Source organism: Leucoraja erinacea, chromosome 14 (assembly GCF_028641065.1).
Source record: "Leucoraja erinacea ecotype New England chromosome 14, Leri_hhj_1, whole genome shotgun sequence".
In the NCBI taxonomy this organism is placed as follows: domain Eukaryota; kingdom Metazoa; phylum Chordata; class Chondrichthyes; order Rajiformes; family Rajidae; genus Leucoraja; species Leucoraja erinaceus.
The window spans coordinates 29,157,349-29,179,216 of NC_073390.1; the positions used below are offsets into that span (position 1 = coordinate 29,157,349).

The 21,868-nt window shown below is 39.8% G+C and overlaps 1 protein-coding gene across 2 annotated transcripts in view; it reads right to left on the reverse strand.

Moving 5' to 3' along the window:
- stk25b (serine/threonine kinase 25b) overlaps positions 1-21,868 on the reverse strand; it is a 64,010-nt gene that overhangs the window by 11,862 nt on the left and 30,280 nt on the right. The window contains exons 3-8 of one of the 2 annotated variants that reach the window (XM_055646016.1): positions 21,383-21,439; positions 15,371-15,479; positions 13,733-13,890; positions 9,033-9,218; positions 2,367-2,512; positions 1,874-1,985 (exon numbers count right to left, since the gene is read on the reverse strand). In XM_055646016.1, the coding sequence (XP_055501991.1) occupies positions 1,874-1,985; positions 2,367-2,512; positions 9,033-9,218; positions 13,733-13,890; positions 15,371-15,479; positions 21,383-21,439 (768 nt within the window). The remainder of the gene's footprint in view (positions 1-1,873; positions 1,986-2,366; positions 2,513-9,032; positions 9,219-13,732; positions 13,891-15,370; positions 15,480-21,382; positions 21,440-21,868) is intronic. The other variant, XM_055646017.1, reaches the window with a different exon arrangement.

Consider the following 21,868-nt stretch of genomic DNA (forward strand, 5'->3'; position numbering starts at 1 on the left):
AGTCCCCCTACACATTAACGGCGAGTGTGTGGAGAGGGTCAACACCTTCCGGTTTCTCGGCGTCCATATCGCTGCTGACATCTCCTGGACGGACAACACGACGGCGGTCATCAAGAAGGCTCAGCAGCGGCTGCACTTCCTGAGGGTCCTCAGGAAGCACAACCTGGACTCTAACCTGCTGCTGACCTTCTACCGCTCGTCCATCGAGAGCCTGCTGACATACTGCATTACAGCATGGTATGGCAGCTGCACCATGGCAGACAGGGAGAGGCTTCAGAGGGTAACCAGGACAGCGCAGAGGATCATTGGTTGCCCTCTCCCCTCCCTGATGGACATCTACACCTCCCGCTGCCTTAGCAGGGCAAAGAAGATCACCAAAGACAGCTCCCATCCTGCGTTTGGACTGTTCGACCTGCTGCCCTCTGGAAGGCGCTATAGGTGCATCAAATCCAGGACAAACAGACTCAGGAATAGCTGCTTCCCGAGAATTATATCTACCATAAATTCAAATCCACACATGCACTGACTACACCGCCAACACGGACTTCCATCTGTATATATGTATATATGTATGTAGCGCCGTAGAATTTGTGCACCTATTCCCCCCCCCCCCCCCCATCTCCCTTCTTCATCTTGTTTTTTGTGTAAAATTGTATGTATGCACTGAGTACGAGCAGCTTTCAGTTTCACTGTACATGTATAGTGACAATAAATGGCATATCATATCATATCATTCATGAATGTGTTCACTGATCTGTTTTTCACCTACTTAAAAATCACATTCCCAAATCCCTTCATGACCTTTCTCTTCTCCCAAGTGTGTAACCATTTTTGGCCCCATGGTGATATGTTTTTTGCTCCAACCTGGCCAGGCTCTAATTGCCCACCGCTGGTGTCCCTGCTTTCTGCTAATGAAGTCCTAATCTATGGAATTCCTTCTTTCCGAAACATCTCTGATTTGCAACCTCTCTTTTCTCCTGAACTTTTTTTTTTGGAACATCTTGCCAGTTCCACTTGCATCTTATTTGGCAAATGCCTAGTTTTGTTTGGATGTACTACAAAACACTTCTGTAATGTTTAAGATAAACACAAGCATTTGTTCTGTCAGCTTCAATTAAAAAATGCAGTAAAATGAAACGTGAAAATCTTTACGTTACTATAAAATAACCATTCAATTTTACAGTGAATGAAAATAAAAACAAACTGCAGATGCTGGAAACCTGAAATAAAATAAAATGCTGTACATACAAAATGTGTTAACAAAAACTGTTAATGATTTAGGTCCTTTGTCAGAACTCCGAATGCGATGAATATCCCAGTCCTGAAATGTCAATTGTCCATTTTCCACAGTTGCTGCCTCACCTGTTCAGTGTTTATTTCTTTTTCTCACAAATCTTAAATTTTCAACAGCGAAATAAGTTCAGTGGCAAATAACCATCTTCTCCGCTACTGAAAACTGAGGTGTTTTCTCTTTCTTAGTTCTGACAAAGGGTCATGGTCCAGTAACCTTCCCTTTTTTTTTTACTGCCTGATCTGGCAAATGTTTCCAGTATTTTTTGTTTTTAGTTCAATTACACATTTTTGCTGCACATGTAGGGAGAGATTTCTGTTAATCATGCCAGGGTACACAGCATTGCTGGAAAAGGCATGGAAAAGTAGTAGGAAAGCATTTACAGAGACTGCCCAACTATCCCCTTTCTGCATCGCCAAGTGACAAGGGGGAAAAAAAACATACATCTTCACAGCAACAGGGCTGAAAAAAAACACATCCATGAGATTCTACCACACAAGTCCTCAGAGTATCATTGTGGTGACTGACTAAACCGCATATTGCTATAATTCTAGTGAGGATGCTTGATGTATGTAGACTTACCTTCTGAGAACTCTGTACAGGCATTCCATTTTGAAGCTTGCTTAAGGTGCTGGGACGTACAGTGGGGAAAGTCCATACTGGACACTGATCCCTTTCATCTCCATCAGTTTCACTGTAGACAGACAGCAAGTTCCTGTGAAAATGCTCGACATCAAACCCATACGGGGATTTTCAATTCATCTTTATTAAATAGCATCCATTTTTCCCCAGCCGTTCACACATCAAAGACATTCATATTCATGACACCACCAACAGGGACTCAAAGTACAACACTATCTGATCAACCACAAACATCAGCAAACTCTCAGATTCAATGGATTATCTGATTGGGCAGAACATTCCTGACAAACTAGTGAATAGTAAAGGGCACCTGGCAGTAACACAGAGCTCTTTTAAAACTAGCACACCCAACACTGAACACAGGAACACACCATTCATTCATAATGGACTACCCCTTCCCTTTCCTTTCATGCCAAAATCTGGGAATACTTACAGGTCAGAGTCTTCAGAACTAGACTCCTCACCATGACCTTCAGACTTCCAGCGTTTGTAGCGGTCTATCAGTTCTGTTAGGTAGGAGGTTTTCTTTGTGTAACGCTGGATGTACTTGTGTTTCAGAAGCTCTTTCGCTGTTGGTCGCTGGGATTTGAAAACAAAAAAACTATAGGTGCATCTTATTTAAACAAAAAACATCCACAGCATCACTTTTAATATTCTCTACTTGCTCCTCACTTTCCAATCACACCATTTTAAATTGTAAGCATTAACAAATTTACCTGACATACGAACAAAAATTATGTATTCATCACCTAACATTTTCAATTCTTATCTACAAGTGTACAGAGGGTCATTGGTGACGAAGCTGAATTGATCAAGCACCTTTCCAAAAGACACATGTAGCAATGTTGAAGGCAATTTGCCTATAACTTCGATTGTGCTCCACAACTTGGAAAGTTTCCCCGGTTCCTGTCTGTTTTACCTGGGTTCTTTGCTGCCACACATATAAAGTCTGCTTTGATGTCAAAAGCCACCAGTTTCATGTCATCTCAAGAGTTCCACCGTTTTCTATATGCTTAGAGCAGGCACGTGCCGTGAGTAATTACTCAAAGTAGGCAGTTAGTCGGATTTCAAACCAAAAATCTTAAACCACGCATGCGCAGATTGTTCTCTACGTAAAAATAAAAAATAAAAATAAGTAACAATTCAATTTGCCCAAAGCTTGCAAATCTCCTTCATTTTGAATTACTGAATGGGTGGGGGATGGAGGGTGACGGCAGGTGGAGAGATGGTGGGGGAAAAAGAGGAGCATACGGGACAAGTTGAATCAGTTGGCATCTTATTGAATGACAATACTTGTTCAAGGGACCAATTGGAGGAACAGTTCTTTTCACAGCGTGTGGTAAGTCTGGCCAGGGGTAAAGTTGCAGGGAGGGCAGGAGTGTTGAGAAGGAGGGGGTCGGGAATCATGCCAGAAACTCACTCACTCATCGCTGCCGTGGCGCTCCGGGCACGGAGCCACCGCATTGTGGCCGGGGAAGGAAGCAGCTCGGGTGCTTATATTGGTTTTTTTTCACATGATGCTCTCATTTCACTCCTGCCATCAGGAAGAAGGTACAGATGCTTGACCTGCTGAGGTCCTCCAGTAAGATTCCAACATCTGCAGACTTTTGTGTCTGTCTGAAAATATTCTCATTTTAGATTAGATTCAATTTATTTGTCATTTGGACCCCTTGAGGTCCAAACGAAATGACGTTTCTGCAGCCATACATTACAAACAAATAGACCCAAGACACAACATAATTTACATAAACATCCATCACATTGCTGTGATGGAAGGCCAAAAAAACTTATCTCTCCACTGCACTCCCCCCCCCCGATGTCAGAGTCAAAGTCAAAGCCCCCGGCTGGCGATGGCGATTGTCCCGCGGCCATTAAAGCCACGCCGGGTGATGCAGGTCGCACTGGGTCTTGGTTTTTTTGCGCTCACATGATGACTTTGATGTCAGTCCCCGCTGGAGCTCTTACAACTTTCGGGAGAAGTCGCCGTAGCCCTGAAAAACGGTCTCTCCAGGGACCTTCTAGTTGCAAATTTTCAGCCCGCAGTGAGCCTATTCCGGAGGTCGGGCCGCCCAGCAGCGCTCCACCACCGCTTTGGACTCGTGCGAAGGTGAGTTCGGCACCAGAGCCCCCGCTCCTCGTTGCAGCCCCAACGACAATGGAGACCCGACAAAGAAAAGAGATTTAAAAGTTACCCCCTCCCACCCCACCCCCACCCACACACACACCCCCAACAAAAAATAACAAAAATTACATAGAAACATAGACAAAAAAATAATAAAAACGCAGACGGGCTGCAGAGGCCGCTGCTGAAATAGACTATTCACCCAATTCACAAACTGAGAACTTTGTCTTTCAAGAAATTCAAGGTGAAGAACGACAGACTGTTCATAACATGATGAATAATTCTATGTGTTCTTACATTTTTCTGGAAACCTATAAATCTCTCCAAAAAGTTCTAGTGCAAATTTGCAGCCTTGAGGTATTCATTCCCAGTAATTTCTGTGAAATTTCCCTTCAATTGGATGAATGAAACAATATTTTAAAAAAGTGTTGTACAATGTATGGAATGAAGATGTATGGAATGAAGTGGTAAATAAAGATGGCTATAACTTAACATGCATCTAGGAATACAAGCAACACATGAAGCATAATTGATAACATTCAAAATAAATTATAGACAAAATAACAACCATACACCAGCAGTGTCAGTGTTGCATCAATCAACCACTGTTTTATCATTTGAGAAGAACTCATCAAGCAGTTCATAAAATGGATATCAAGCATTTCACCATCAATCTGAAGAAGGGTCTCAACCCGAAACGTCGCCTATTCCTTCTCTCCATAGATGCTGCCTCACCTGCTGAGTTTCTCCAGCATTTTTGTCTACATTCACAAAATGAATATCACATCTAGGTGGCCAACAGTTCCTTAAATTTGTGGTCAATTATCAAGAAGAGGCTGAAAGGAAAGGACTGTACCACGAGACAAGCTCATTGAGGCTATAATTCAGCTAGGGTATTGGGATGAACAAAATCCTTGAAAACTGTCAGAATTTAGTTAAATCCATGCCAAATCACGTCAAGGACATTCATAAAAAGCCATGTGGTCGTATAATGTATCAAGGACATAATGTGAGATGATAATGAATAAAAGGTAGCCCTGTGATGCGTATATTGACTTATTATATCCAAATGTTTGCCTGATTTAATTAATTTGCACAGGGATATACACAACTTATTTTATTGCAACTCCAAACTTATTATCATCTGTAAATTGATACATTGTGTTGACATTTTGATATTCCTTCTACCAGTGGCATATATTATGTATCCTCACAAATTACAAAATTTTGTCGTTTAAAAAATCAAGCTCTTCATGGTATCCCATCATGATAAAGCATAACAAAGATCATAAGCTCTTTGACACCAAATTCACTTTCATATCTCAAGTATTTGTCCATATATGACCATTTTCAAACTCGGAAATTAGCATCTTGTTACAATTGATTTTTTTGTGATATTCCAAATGCAAAGCTCTGAAGATCTCCTGGACCCATCAAAAATGCCCATTTCTTAAAGGAAAGATTATCATTTTTGTACTTCCTGAGAAGTCCAAAGATTTTCACAAATAATTCACAATATTCATGAATTTTTTTATATCTAATTTACATTAAAAGCCATATTGGCCAAATGGAAGGATTTAGTGTTCAATTGCTGTAAATAAATGCCCATTTAGATCGATTGTCTAAAAATGTTCATGAACACGCGCGCTGGTTTCACCATACTGACATCGCCACCATCAAAGCCCTCAATGCCGAGAGGCACTGCGGGATATAAAAAGCCCAAAAGATCTATCAGGGACCCATACCACGATATATATGCTCTCATTATATGCCCCCATTTAATGTAAAAATAAGTTCAGAAGTTTGAATTGTTTGTTTGTCCATAAAACCCTGGGGCTCAGAGATTCCGGAATTATCAGGCTATTTTTAAACACTACAAATGCAAACTCGAAACCTATAAACATAAAACATAGAAATTTTGCGACAGGGTAGGCATTCGGCCCTTCGTTAATGATTTACCGCCATGAAATATGATCATTAGTACATCCTAGTCAAAAATCGCGTTTTAAACCCGCCCCCCTCCCCCTGATCGCCGACCTGGCTGAGGGCAGATTCCCCCAATGGCGATTCAGGTACTTTTGTAACATACCTATTATGTAGTTCACAAAGATTCACTACGCAGTGTGTTAAAAAAGTTTTTCACATATCGGTTTTATACAGGCGTTTAACAAAGATCATAGAGCTGTTTGGTTTGTCCTGGACTTCCAACAATATCGGGAACAATCTTCTTGTCATATAGCCTGTCCAACACTGAAGCCCTGGTAAATAAGATTACAAGGCATGTCTTTTGTGCTAAATTCCTGGCATGCAAATCTCTGATCCTGTCCTTCTTCATAAGACAGTCCTGACATCCCAGGAATCGTAAAGAAAACCCCATCTGCCTCCCTCTATGGCAATATGTCCTTGAGGAGATTTGGTAGACCAAAACTGTACTTGAATATTCCACAGGTGGTACACCAGACCCTGTATAACTGCCAGTAGATCCTCTCTGGTTCCTATACTCGAACACCCAGGAATGAAATGAAAGCTAAAATAGTGGTGTACACTGCCCAGTCCATCACCAGTACTGACCTCACCACCATCAAAGGGATCTATAGGAGGCACGGTCTTAAAAAGGCAGTCAGTCATCAGGGACCCACACCACTCTGCATGCTCTCCTTTCACTCCTGCCATCAGGAAGAAGATTACAGAATTAGGGGGCTTGAATTTGTAATTGCAATACCCTCTGAACTTTTTTCACACAGAGAGTGGTGAATCTCTGGAACTCTCTGCCACAGAGGGTAGTTGAGGCCAGTTCATTGGCTATATTTAAGAGGGAGTTCGATGTGGCCCTTGTGGCTACCAGGGGATCAGGGGGTATGGAGAGAAGGCAGGTACGGGATACTGAGTTGGATGATCAGCCATGATCATATTGAATGGCGGTGCAGGCTCGAAGGGCCGAATGGCCTACTCCTGCACCTAATTTCTATGTTTCTATGTTTCTATATTGTTTTATATATATGACTCTTGAGATTAGACAAGTACTTCTAACCAACCTTCCAATCTCACCACCCATGCCATAAATTCTCATCTTTACTAACTATCATTTGATGGCATTTTTTGAAATGCATTTTGGAAAAGTTTCAAAATACATTGACTCTTTCTCAAAATAGGTCCAGACTAATCAATTAATCTATGTATATCTGATTATCAATACATAATCAAGTTGTCAGCCTCCTGACTGGTGATAAATTCATGTAAATACCCAATAATCCATCACACCCTCAAGGACTGTTTATCCTTTTGGTTTTGCATTTCCATTACATTAAAATTTACAGCCACTATTTAATTCCTCAACTTGACATTTTGAGGTTAGTTCTGCTAGTGTGTTATTGCAGTCTCTTCCTCTATTTAAAAATGCATGTAACATATTTAACTGTTCCCATCTCATTATTATCTGTTATAGTCTTGCCTGCATTCAGTTTTATGGGCTCTCATTTCTCTTTACCACACAGTTCCTCGAATTACATTCTGAAAGCTTAAAGGCTTTTGCAACATTCTCTTCATACAGCTTCTTGTACATGTTTCCTTTGCCGTTGATGCATTTTACAGTTTTCCTTATGTCACCATTTTATTTTATTTCTCTAAAATTTCCCCCCTAGATTTATTACTTTATTGTTTCATTTTATGGATCACTATTGTCCAACTACACAAATTAGAACACGCAAAAATATTCGAGCAGACTAACTTGTAACATTCATCAGTGGAAGTAGGTGGTTCACAATAACGGACCCAAATAGAAAGCTGAAGTTCCAATATTCTCTCCCTGTATCACGGCTTTCACAATTTCCAAGTGAACCTCAGATGTCAAACATATGAAGATAATACTTGATGCACTACAAAGATATGCAGACCACCAGATCCAGCCAAAACAGCTGATGCATTACAGCATTCACATGATGATGGGTAGGGGGAGGGTGGGGTACAGAAATACATTTCAGTTCCTTATTGCCATCCAGCAATACGTTGCATGGGCATATGAAGAAACCAGGACGGTCATAGTTGAGCCACGATCATTTCTTGGCAAGGAACTGGAAAATAGCCAGTAATTTATGACTCAAACTAAAAAGAGAAAAATAACTTAAGACCAAGTAAATTCTCCTTTCAAATATATAATTATGTTCAAACTATTGCCCTGCCCTGGTATTTTCTATTGCTATCCACATCAACTTTAAAATTATTTATTCATTTAACAAACGGGTTTCTCAACATTCATGCACTAGACTGCACGCTTACAACCTCCACAAGACTGCCTATCTTAGACTTTTCTTTAGGTAGATTTTCCAGCATCTGCAGTTCCTTTTTAAACATTTAGACTTTTCTTTCATCATTCCTCTCAGTAACAATAGCGTGACATATTTTAATGTATTAAAAAAACATTAAGACATTTTTAAATTTTAAAGACATTTTCAAGACGTCTTGGCTATATTGGAGACATCTTAAAGTAAAAAGGTGGTGAGTTAAAGCCTCATTCAGCCACATATGATTTCAGCCCTTATTTAATATAGTATTTGGGCCACACATTTATGAGCTATCCTCAGGTGAGGTGTAAACCCAAGTTTGCCTTTTTCTCTTCTTTCTGTTCAGATATGCAAAAGGTTTTGCAGCAGAATTTGAAACTGATTTATCCTATATCCTAGCAACATTCACCCTTCAAAGCATTCTGCCAAAACATGTTATTGGCATTGATCACACTTCTCCATACTGGATTTTGCATTGTACAAGCTGGTTGCGACATTTCTTTACAATATGGATGACATTTCAAAGTAATTTGTGGAATATAAAGAACTTGAGATACTTTGAAAACATCATAAATGCTTTATAAGTACAAATTCTTTATTTTTTCACAAACATGGTCACTGGATACACATCACTGCAAGTTACATAATTTCTAAACCATTCACAATTTTTCCTCCAAAACCAACGAGTCCTACTTACAAATTTGGGATCCTTATTGAGGCACGCCTCGACAAATTCTTTGAAGGGCTTGCTGTAATTTCCTTCCAGAGTTGGGGGGTTGTTCTTCGGAATGAGGAATAGAACTCGCATAGGATGCAGCTCCGAATTAGGCGGCTCCCCCTTCGCTAGTTCAATCGCAGTAATTCCAAGGGACCAGATGTCTGCCTGAAAATTTATGTCAGAGACTGAGAAACTATTTGAAAAAGACTAGTTTCCTACATCAGTCTTCATTTGGAAACGTTTATACCTACAAAGACAGGGATACATCAGACTGACACAGAACTTTGGAAGTCATTCAAACAGAGATTCCCAAACCACAAATTTCAATATTAACTGCCTTGCACACACCTCTGGCCACTACATCTCCAGAATGGGCGTAGGTTTGCCAGGTGCCAAACCGCACAAGCATTCTTAACTCATCTGCTGTCCTGTCTGTGCAGCACCATGACGGGATTTAGTTAATTGCTGAATCTGTTCATTATAAAGAACACTTCTTTCCTTTCCTATTCTTTCCTATATTGCCATTTAATTACCCTAAACCCTGCCAGAAAGTTCACAAATTGGGAGCTCATTTTGTTCCAGTCTTACCTTGTGTTTTCAATCATTTACAAGAATGTTCATGTTTAATCTGTATATTTGAGCTGTAAAGGTTTGTTATATATTTTTCATCAATTTTGCAAGCTCCCACAATCTTTGTGGCTCAAAACTATCTTGGTGCTTGTTGCTTAATAATTTGTTAATTAGGCCTTCAACCAAATAGGAAGAAAGCCGAAATGGAGTAACTTGTGCAATGACTCATTTATCAAACTCTGAATAAACAGAAACAAGAAAAGGTACAAGAATGGAAGCCAGATACACAGAGGTTGAAGAAGAGAGAAAATTATCCATTCAAAATTGAGCCACATGCACAAATGGGAGAAAAGCAGAACAAGGAGAATGAAAAATAAATGTAAATAGTACATGCATTTTTTAAACTTGGTAGGCATGAACTATAAATAAATGAAATTTAAGAATAAAATGAACAGATTTTGCTTCAGTCCACAAAGATGTTATATCGCTGGTTTAAAAACCATGAACAATGGCTGAAAGATGAGATTTACTTGAGTTTCGCCCCCTATTATTTACAAGCCATAATATTTCATTGCAGCTCACTATGATGATCATTTATTGATGCTTAAATAACCTTTCAATATATTTTTCCAGGGATTAACTGCTGAACCAGCAAAATCGAGAGTAATAAATAATAAATCACAAACATTAAACGCAGCGAGGATGGAATAAAAACAGAAGATGCTGAAAATACTCAGCAAGTCAGTCAGGCAGCATATCTGGAGGCAGAGACAGGGTTAATGTTTTAGGACAATGACTTTTCATCAGAGCAATTCTGCAACATTGGGTAAATTACGTGTTTGCTAGCTTGTAGTTTCACAATCAAATAAGCAAAAATCCTCTCGAGCTTTCAGATGTGACATTTTCTCTGCAGGAGTGTCAAAAAAGAGAAATCACTGCCTTAAAGTAAATGGCGATATATTCAGGACAGAAAGGAAAAACATCTTCACATAGAACGATGAATCGTTGGAATTCACAACACTAGAAGGACTGCGAAAGCAGTTGAGATTGTCTAGAGAGATTAAATGCATATATAACTTCTGAAGAAGGGTTTCGACCCAAAACGTCACCCATTCCTTCTCTCCAGAGATGCTGCCTGTCCCGCTGACTTACTCCAGCTTTTTGTGTCTATAATAAATTGCTTAGCGATTAAGGAAATCAAGATTTATCAGGTTAGTGCAGAAAAGATTAAGCCATGATTTTACTGAATGGCTGAACAACACGGGGGGTGGAGGGGCTAAATAGCTACTACTGCTTTTCCTGATGAGATTTGCTGGGCAGCTGCATTTTCTAACTTTTGTGCCTGCACATTGCAAAGCACAAGTTAGGAATGAGCTGGAAATCAGATAGCAGCACATCTGATCTCCCATTCTACAGTGGAGCACAAATATCCTGAGCCAAGGAGTTAGATGCACATCTGACCCCTCTGTTTTTCATCAGAGATGAAAGCATTTCTCAAGTGTTGCGGGACATGGATTTTGACTGAAAAGATTGGTGCAGATAACCTAGTAAATTGTAATGTTTTTATTAATCTCTTTCTCAGGTTTAAGTTAATTTAGGATAATAAATAACTTAAAATTAAATACTTTTGAATCATTTTTAAGCATCTCTGATCCATTATCCAAAGTCCAATCCGCACCCAAGACCACTGTACATCATGATAGACCTATGGAATACAGCAGAAAACAATATCACTCTCTCCGTATGCTGACTGACCTGCATTTCTAACATTTTCTGCCTTATTTTATGTTTAGCTGGGCACAAAGCAATACTCAAAGGGAAAGTTTATTTTAAGTAAAAAGATGTGATTGGGAAAGTAACTTAAATAGCAGAAATGTAAATATGAACCAGTGCCACTGAGCATGGCACAACTTCAAAAAAATGGGAGCATTGGAAGAGTAAACCAAAATTATAATCAGCTAGAAGGAAACTGAAATATAATTTTTGAGCTATACAAAGGATAGTATATATTTGGAGGATAAATAATTGTTTTAAATGCCTTTGAACTTTATACTAAATGAAAAGTGTTATCGAAGTGTTGCTAATGGCAGTTCAGGCCAAAGATCATATATACAGTGCTCTCCATACCGTTTGGGACAACCCATCATTTATTTATTTGCCTCTGTACTCCACAATTTGAGATTTGTAATTAAAAAAACATTTAAAAAATCACATGTGGTTAAAGTGCACATTGTCAGATTTTATTAAAAGGTATTTTAAACATTTTGGTTTCACCATGTAGAAATTACAGCTGTGTTTATACACAGTCTCCCCATTTCAGGGCACTATAATGTTTGGGATGCATGGCTTCCCAGGTGTTTGTAATTGCTCAGGTGTGTTTAATTGCCTCCTTAATGCAGCTATAACAGAGCTCTCAGCACCTAGTCTTTCCTCCAGTCTTTCCATTACCTTTGGAAACTTTTATTGCTGTTTATCAACATGAGGACCAAAGTTGTGCCAATGAAAGTCAAAGAAGCCATAATGAGACTGAGAAACAAGTATAAAACTGTTCGAGACATCAGCCAAACCTTAGGTCTTTCCAAAATCAACTGTTTGGAACACCATTAAGAAGAAAGACTGATGAGCTTAGTAATCGCAAATGTGACTAGCAGGCCAAGGAAGACCTGCTGAAGGTACTGACTCACTTATTTTCATTGATGATACAACTGCTGATGGTAGTAGTATAATTAATTCTGAAGTGTACATCCTATCTGTTCAAGTTCAAACAAATGCCTCAAAACTCATTGGCTGGTGGTTCATTCTACTGCAAGACAATGATTCCAAACATACTGCTAAAACAACAAAGGAGTTTTTCAAAGCTAAAAAATTGTAAATTCTTGAGTGACCAAGTCAATCACCCGATCTGAACCCAATTGAGCATGCCTTTTATATGCTGAAGAGAAACCTGAAGGGGACTAGCCCCCAAAACAAGCATAAGCTAAAGATGGCTGTAATACAGGCCTGGCAGAGCATCATCAGTGAAGACACCCAGCAACTGGTGATGTCCATGAATCACAGACTTCAAGCAGTCATTGAATGCAAAGTATGTGCAACAAAATACTAAACATGACTACTTTCATTTACATTACATTGCTGTGTCCCAAAACATTATGGTGCCCTGAAATGGGAGGACTATGTATAAACACTGCTGTAATGTCTACATGGTGAAAATGGCCTTTATTAAAAGGCCTTGATTTTTTTCTATTACAAATTTCAAATTGTGGAGTACAGAGGCAAATAAATAAATGATGGGTCTTTGTCCCAAACATTATGGAGGTCACTGTACCTTAATCTAATCCTACTGGTCCTATGGTTTACTCCCACTCTTTATTCTTACGCTCTGGTGTAATGAAAAAAACTCAAGTAATTATCTTGTTTGTGGATATCTTTATTGCAATACTGTACAATTCCAGTCAATGAGTCACAAATGATAGTAAGGCAATTAATATTTCTGGTTTGGTACCTGGTCACTGTTGTAATGACATTATATAAATACTGTAAAGGGACATCACAGCTCAAAAGAAAACAGTTTAGATTTGAATTCATTGTATTCTGTGTCAGTATGTAACAAACTGTTCTTCTGATAGCTGGCAAAGGATTTCTAATGCAATGTATATTGAGAAAATATACCTATGGATATAATTATTTTTTAAAATATAAACAGGAAATGAAATGATGAACAGTTACTTTAACAAGAAGGTACTGCCTTAAATGCACATTTCTCATTTCTACATGACAGAACTAATCAAGTAAAATCACTCCAGGAAGTTGGGTCCTAAGCAATTAGTCACAATTTAAATCTTGGAATGGGATGTGCCTACTGTAATCCTTTATCCTTTCCTTCCCATCATGTTTTAATTATGAGAAGTCAATCACCCACACCACTTGATCAATGAAAAGATGCACTCTACTATTTGAATGTTGTTCTTGGAATGGTAGTTGGTCTTAACCAACATTTTTTTTCCTGATCCACACTTGCCAAAGGTGTTTGGTTGACAGCAATAGGAACAAATCCAGAGGAGTGATAGAACATAAATCCAAAGATAAAACTCGAGCATTTGCTCACTCACTTTGAAGTCATATGCAGACTGCTTGATGACTTCTGGTGCCATCCAGAAGGGCGTGCCCACAAAAGTGTTCCTCTTTATTTGTGTATCGGTTAGTTGACCTGCAACACCAAAGTCTGCGAGCTTAACGTCACCTTGTTCGGACAGTAACACGTTAGCAGCTGTGGAAAGGTGACAAAACAAGACAGTAAAGCTAACAATTCTACTGAAACCACTGTAATCCTGCTTCGGTGATCAGTCATGGTTCATTACATTTCCAGAATAAGGCAGCCGTGGGGATTAATTCATCTTTAGGTACTCGAGTATCAAAATCTGAGCTGACACAAGTGTAGAACTGTTAGCCCTCTACGAGAGACGATTTGGAAGTAGAAAAGGAGGAGTGAAGTGGCCAATCCCAGCAAATAGATGCCTTTTTCTTTGTGGCATTCCCCAACAGTATAGTTCTCCAATTATTCCCAACTTCATTTTGCAAATGCACTGCTCTCATTGCAGTTAAGTGGCTGGTGTGGCCTAACATTAATGTGCAGCACTCATAGAGTACTCGGGTGCAATACACCAATATCCCATCACCAACAGGCTTTTGAGATGTGTGTGTTCAGGCACAAATTTGAACATGCAACCTCTTCATCAGATTCTGTTCCTGGTAGTGCAAATTTCCTGCTTTTAGAAGGATCCTGGTACTGCTTCTTGTTTTTCCTCCTCACCAGCTTTTAAGTCAGAAAATGGAAATCAAAACAAAGCACTTATAATTATTTGAAAAGTCCTATAAACTGCAATATGACTTCCTGACTTTTATACTCAATGTCCCGACTGATAAAGGCAAGCATAACATATACTTTCTTTACTTCTCTATATGTGTTGCCACTTTCAGGAACTTTGGTTTTGTACCGCGATCCCTCTCTACATCAAAGCTATTAACGCTCTTGCCATTAACTATATACTTTCCCCTTTTTTTCCACCTCCCAATGTACAACACTGCACACTAGCTTGGATTAAACTGCCATTTCTCCACCATTTCTGTTGCTGATCTATATCCTGCTGAATACTTAAGACAACCTTCCCCATTGCTCACAACTCCATCAATTTTAGTGTTGTCTGCAAACTTACTAAGCCACCATCTTTCTTTCTTTATAAGTTGCTTATATATATTATTACAAACCACTAAGGTCCCAACACAAAACCCTGTGGAACTGCAGCAGCATAATACCCTTCCATCACAACCCTATTCAAAACAGTCTTAAAACTTATGGAGTTGTGATCACTGTCCCCAAAATGCTCTGCCACTGAAACTCCAAGAACCTGACCAGTCTTGTTTACCAGTACTATAGTATGGTCCTTCCTCAAGTTAGATCATCCATATGCTATTTTAGAAAACTCTCTTAGATACACCTAACAAATTTTGCCCCGTCTATGTCTTTTGCACTGAGCAAGTCTAAGTAATTATCAGGGAAGTTAAAGACATCCACTATGGCAACCCTCTTGCTTTTGTATAATTCTGTAATCTATCTATACATCTGTTACTCTGCCTCACCTTGGTTATTGGAAGGCCTATAGTACAATCTCATTAGAACGATTGCAACTTTCGTATTTTTGAGTTTCACCCATATCGCCTCATTGGACAAACCCTCTAAAATGTCTTACCTTTAATATCTCTATGAATTTTCCGTTCCGAGTGCAGATAGTCTAAACCTTTCAGGATTTCCCGCAGAATTGTGGCAATGTATGTCTCCTCCAGAGGGCCTGGCTTTAGCTGCAAAGATCACACAATGCATTAATCATACTGATGGGTGATGAAGCACACGTGATGAATAATTGAACTACACTGGAAAGACCACTGGTTCAATTGACAACCTGTAATCATAAATCTCAACTGGCAATAGTTACAGGGGTTAAGAATTAGCTCAGTTATCCTGGTTACAGCCAGTAACCGCCCTGTAAGAACATATTGGTAGTATTGCCAGTGGAAGCACCCACTGGTCAAATACCACAAAGAAGCACAATATTCCAGATCTAGTTCCTTGAGCTTATGCTGGGCTTTACAAGGAGGGTTTAAAAGTCCAAAGAGAGGTGATAGGTAGAATGGAATGAAAATTAAAGTGAATGATAATCTGAAATCCAGGATCACCCCTGTGAATTGATTGGAAGTGAACTGCAAAACATCTCCTAATCTACGTTTTGTTTTTACCAACGTAGATAGCGCATACTGTGAGCAATACACTCATTTAGGATCTGCAAGTGAATTCCGCTCACCTGGAAGCAGTGTTTTGGGCCCTGGATGTTGGGAAGTTAAAGAGCAGGTGTTGCATTACTTACGATTGCATGAAAAAGTGTGTGTGAATTGAAGTGGATGTTCAATGCGTTAAAGAATAAACCAGCAAATCAGGGAGAACTGTCCAGTTGGAATGTTGAATGGGGAGGGTAGACGATAGGAAGATGTGCAATTGAAGTAGTTGGAAAATATGGAAAATGATCTATTGAATGTGGAGGCTTGTGGAAAACGAGGAAAAGGGGAACCTATCCTTGTTCCAAGTGGAAGAATTGTGTAGAAGTGTGGGAACTGGGACAGACAGATCTGTGACCAAGCTGGTCAGGCAGCATATGTGAAGGAAAAAACAACGGGGAAGCTGTTGTTTTAGGATATGGAAAAGCATCTCGGAAGCATAGGCAGAGGTATCGTCATTAGAAAATCTATATACTAGAAGTCTCATCTGGTGAGCGTGTATGTTTTGTATCTTCTTCAAAACGCTACGCAGATGCGCTTACATTTTTACATATTCAAACACATTTTTCCCGTCCACGCCACTCGGGTTCACTTAAGATTTCATCCTATATGTCACAAGTTATTCACGATTAAAGTTTAAAAAAAAATCCAAAAACCGCTTCTCACCGAGACCCTTTTTCCAGCTTCCAGTGATGATGTCACAATGCCATCTCACAGACGTCCAATCACAATGGATCTCATTTACAAATGACATCACAATGGGACATTGCCAACGGTAACTGCAACTTCTCACAGAGTGCCTTTTACCAGCAGCTTCCAGTGATGATGTCACAATGCCACTCAGTGCACCAATCACAATGGGCTCTCAAGCTGCCGAATGCCACAATGGGACGTTGCCAACAGTAACCGTAGCTTCTCACAAATAACCTTTTTCCAGGGCTTCCAGTGATTATGCTATATTTCGCAAGTTATTTATGATTAAAGCTTTAAAAATGCCAACTTTAAAAATATTTTTACTGTTAAAATCCTTCCTGCCAGCTTCCAACACACTTTGATACAAAGTTGTAATACAGGAACACTCTGAACTTTTCATCTCAATGGAATATCACACCGTGCTTAAAAAGGAGGGGGAAATTGGTATTGCAATTGGAACTGCTGCGGCAGGAGGTGCAATTAGAATTTTTTTTTTTAAGTGCACTGCTGAGGGAGGCAGGTGAGTGCTGGAATCTTACATTCGGAACGGGTTCAGTTGGGGGACCACGCCTCCTGTGCGGGTTGTGGTTTAGTGGTGCAATATTCAGTTGGGGAAAGGGTTGCGTTGGGGTACCAGGCCTCTCGTGTAACAGGGACCTAACGGGTCCCACCTGGTCTAGTACACAATAAAGACAGGAAAAACTAGGAAAATGGAACAGAATCTTTGGTGGAAGCAGAGGAGGAATTTTCAAGATAACTACAATGCATTCAGAAAGTATTCAGACCCTTTCACTTTTTCCACATTTTGTTATTTTACAACCTTATTTTTAAATGGATTAAATCATTTTTTTAATCATCAACCTACACACAATACCCCGGGATGAAGAGGTGTTTAGAAATTTTTGCAAAGTAATTAAAAATAAGTAACTGAAATATCCATTTACATAAGCATTCAGACTCTTTGCTATGACACTCAAAATTGAGCTTAGGTTCATCCTGTTTCCAAATACAGGTATGCCAAGCTTGTAGCGTCATACCTAAGAAGTCAAGGCTGTAATCGCTGCCAAAGGTGCCTCAACAAAGTACTGAGTAAAGGGTCTGAATACTTATGTAAAAGTGATATTTCAGTTATTTCTTTTTAATTACTTTGCAAAAATTTCTAAACACCTGTTTTTGATTTTTTTAATTATGGGGTATTGTGTGTAGATTGATGATTTAAAAAAAAGAATTTCATCCATTTTACAATAAGGCTGTAACGTAACAAAATGTGGAAAAAGTGAAGTGGTCTGAATACTTTCTGAATGCACTGTATGGGAATCTGCAGATTAAAACAGAAAAAGATCCAAATATTCAGCTGGTCAAGCAGCACCTGTGGAAAGAGAAACGGAGATAATATTTCAGATCAAAAAGCCTCTCTCAGAACTGAAGGGCCTTTATTGGACATTAGCTGCTAACCAATCCCGCAAGATTGAGTAGGTAGCATTGAGAGAGTCAGTTACACCATGAAAGCAGGGTGGAAACTGGCAGCAAAAGTGATGAGATTTTGTTTAGTACGCAGGCCATGTTTTCTTTAATTTTAGATACCATTTTAGATATCATCACTATCTTTTCTCTGGATAGTTTATGATGTATCTTAATTCTCGTCACATCAGATTTCCCCTCCGAGAAGCCCCAAACTTACTCTGCTTGCTTCTACCTTTTACCACAGATCCACAAATAGGACTGCCCTGTTAAATTCATTGTTCTGCCTGTATCTCATATCTTTACCATCCACTTTTCCTGTCACTTCCCACCCATACCTGGGACATCTTTAATGCCCTCCACCATTTTGACAACTTCCAATTCTCTGATATCAACCACCGCAATGTAATTATGGATGTCCAGTCTATATACACCTCTATCTCCATAGATAACTGGAACAGAGATCCAACAGTTCTTCCTCAATACTCTCATCCACATGGCAGGAATTATACTGACCCTCAACAACTCATTTGATTTTTCCCACTTTCTACAAATCAGCTACACATGCATTTTTTTTGGCCATGTGTACCAATCCTAGATCTGCACTGACACCCATTTCTAACTCTTTCAACCCTACATCAATAACTACATAGGTAAAACCTCCTGCACTCATGCGGAACGTGTCAATTTTATCATCTTTGCCACCAAGTTTCACTCGGTCCTCAAATTCACCTGAATTACCACTGAAACTTTTCTTATCTCAGGCTCCTTGGGAGAAAAACTATCTACTTTATACTATCAGCTGCCACAGCTACCTCCACGTACTCCATCTCCCTTTTCCTTCGTTTCTCCATCCCTGTTACATCGGATCTTAAGATGAGACTCTGCACATTAGAAACATTCTTCTTCAAGTAACATGGCTTCTCCTCTTCCACGGTTGAGAGCTCTCACACGCATCTCCTCCATTCCCCACATTTCGAGGTTAGATGTCCTAAGGAGTACGAAGGTAGATAAATCTCCCGGGTCAGATCAGATGTATCAGAAGACATTGCGGGAAGCTAGAGATGTCTATACAAATCATCGTTATACATGGACGAGGTACCGGATGACTGGACGGTGGCTAACGTTGTGCCTCTATTTAAGAGTCACAAGGAAAGCCTGGGAACCATAGACAAGCGAGTCTAACATATAAGTAAGGTAGTTAAGTTACTGGAGAGGATTCTGAGGGATAAGATATATGTATTTGGATAAACAGGCTGATTAGAGATAGTCAACATAGTTTTGTACGTGGGAGATTGTGTCTCGCGAATTTGATGAGTTTAAAAAAAAAAGATATAATCAAGAAGTTTGACAAGAGCAATGTCGTAGACATCGTCTATATGGAGTTCAGTAAGGCATTTGATAATGACCCACAAGGTAAGTTGCTCCGGAAGGATAGATCATATGGCATCCAGGGAGAGCTAGGTGATTGGATACATAATTGATTTCATGGAAGGAAACCGAGGATGGTAGTGGAAGGCTGAAAATGGCATCACATGCAGATAGTGGTATAGCCTTTGGTACATTAGTCTTCAACAGTCGGGGTACAAGGTGGGATGTTATGTTATAGTTGTACAAGATGGTGGTTAGGCCGTATTTGGAGTAGCATGGTCAGTTTTGCTCACCCTGCTATAGGAAGGATGTTATTAAGCTGGAAGAGGTGCAGAGAAGATTTACAAGGATGTTGACAATGCCTGAGGGCCTGAGCTGTAGGGGGAGATTGGGTAAGCAAGGGCTATATTCCTTGGAACACAGGAGGCTGAAGGGTGATCTAACAGAGGTGTATAAAATCATGAGGGGAATTGATTGGGTGAATGCACAGTTTTTTAACCCAGGGCCAGGGAATCAAGAACCAGACATAAGTTTAAGGTGAGTGAGGAATGCTTTTAATAGGAACCAGAGAGGTAACTTTTTCCACTTAGTATGGGTATATGGAATGGACTGCCAGAGGAGGTAGCTGAGGGAGGTACCATAACAACATTTAAAATTAAAAAAGGCACGGACATGTATATGGATAGGAAAGGTATAGAAGTCTACAGACCCAATGCAGGCAAAAGGGATTAGCGCCAATGGGACATCTTGTTTGGCATAGATGGGTTGGACCAAAGGGCCCGTTTCTGTGCTGTATGTCAATGGCTATGGTAGTGAGCTCCACTACAAATGGAGACACCAAGCGTTGACTAGGTGTCCATTTGACAGAACACCTTTGTGCAATCACAACCTTAATCTCCAACCTGCTCGTTCAACTCCCTTTTCCATTCCAACACCAGTGTGATGTACTCAGCATTCTCCACTGTCATAGTGAAGCCAGATGCAAACTGGAACAACCATTTCAAATTCTGCGTGGGTAGCTTATATCCCAAAGGGTATGAACAATGAATTTTACAATTTCGGGTAACTCACCGCCCATGTTCATTCACATCTCCATCCCCGTCCCCCCCCCCCCCCCCCCCCCCCCCCCCCCCCCACCCCCCCCCCCCCCCCCCCCATGCCCAGTTTCTCACTTTTTGTTCACCTTTTTTCCCTTCTGTCTCTTTGTCATTGCCAAGATCCATTACTCTCCCCCACATGTTTCCCTCATCACCCTCATACTTATTTACTGGATTTATTCTACATTACTGCAATGTACCTATCCCCTCCACCACCAAGCTCCATCTGCCCTTCATCCCTCCCTTATCTAATTCCACCCATCACCTACCAGCTTCGATCTCACCCCTCCCTCATACTTCCATATACTGGCAACCTTCCTTCTATACTCTTCGTCCCGATGCAAGACACGAAGCATTGATCATTCCATCACCTCCTCCAATGCTGCTCAAGTTACTGAGTTCATCCAGCTATTTGTATTTTGCTTCTGGTTCCAGCATCTGCAGTCTTGTTTCCTTCCTTAAATCTGTTTTAGTCCGTCCAGCAAATTCCACCCAAAAGCTCAAATCCATAGCAACAGAGCACACTATTTATCTAACCAGGCCCGAGAAAAATGTGAAATGAATATTTAGCATCATTGGGAACACTGAGCCTGGATAGTGTATATAATATTGCAACAAAAACTGAAAATATTAAAATATACATCATTCAGGTAGAGAAGGTAACTTATTAAAGCGGTTAACAAGCCGTCTTTGAACAAACGCATGTCTACAGTGAAGCTTTAGTCCTGTAGCATAATTTCAAAATAGCTACCCGAGTTAAGACATACTAAGACAAAGTACAATGGAAACATATTTAAAAGGTGTACTTACCAAGTCTAATGCAGAGCCTCCACCAAGATATTCCATGATTATCCATAATTTTGTGCCCTGGAGATCAAATGAAAAACATCTAACATTAACAACTGTAGTCCACTTTATATAAATATAAGATTTTCCCTGAAATGCAAAAACAAGTGTTTTAATAATCAATTGCCTAACTTTAACTCTTAACCCATTCCTGTTCAAACAGCAAATAGCAAATTCAGCAAAGAACAGTAAAATTATGAAGGTTTTATAAACAAAGCAGCCAGTTTCTCCAGGAAAGATTCTCTTACACTAGCAACAAAATATTCAGCAACGTTGTCATTTGAAATCGCAGCAAAAATCATGTTTCTATGCAGAATCTCACTTATGAACCTTGTCATTAGTTTTCTGCCTTACTATTTTCTACTGAACAGACTAATACCACTTTTCCTTTCAATTTCTTCATGCCTTTTAAAAAATATATCATCCCCATCCTTCTCTGGATGATTTATG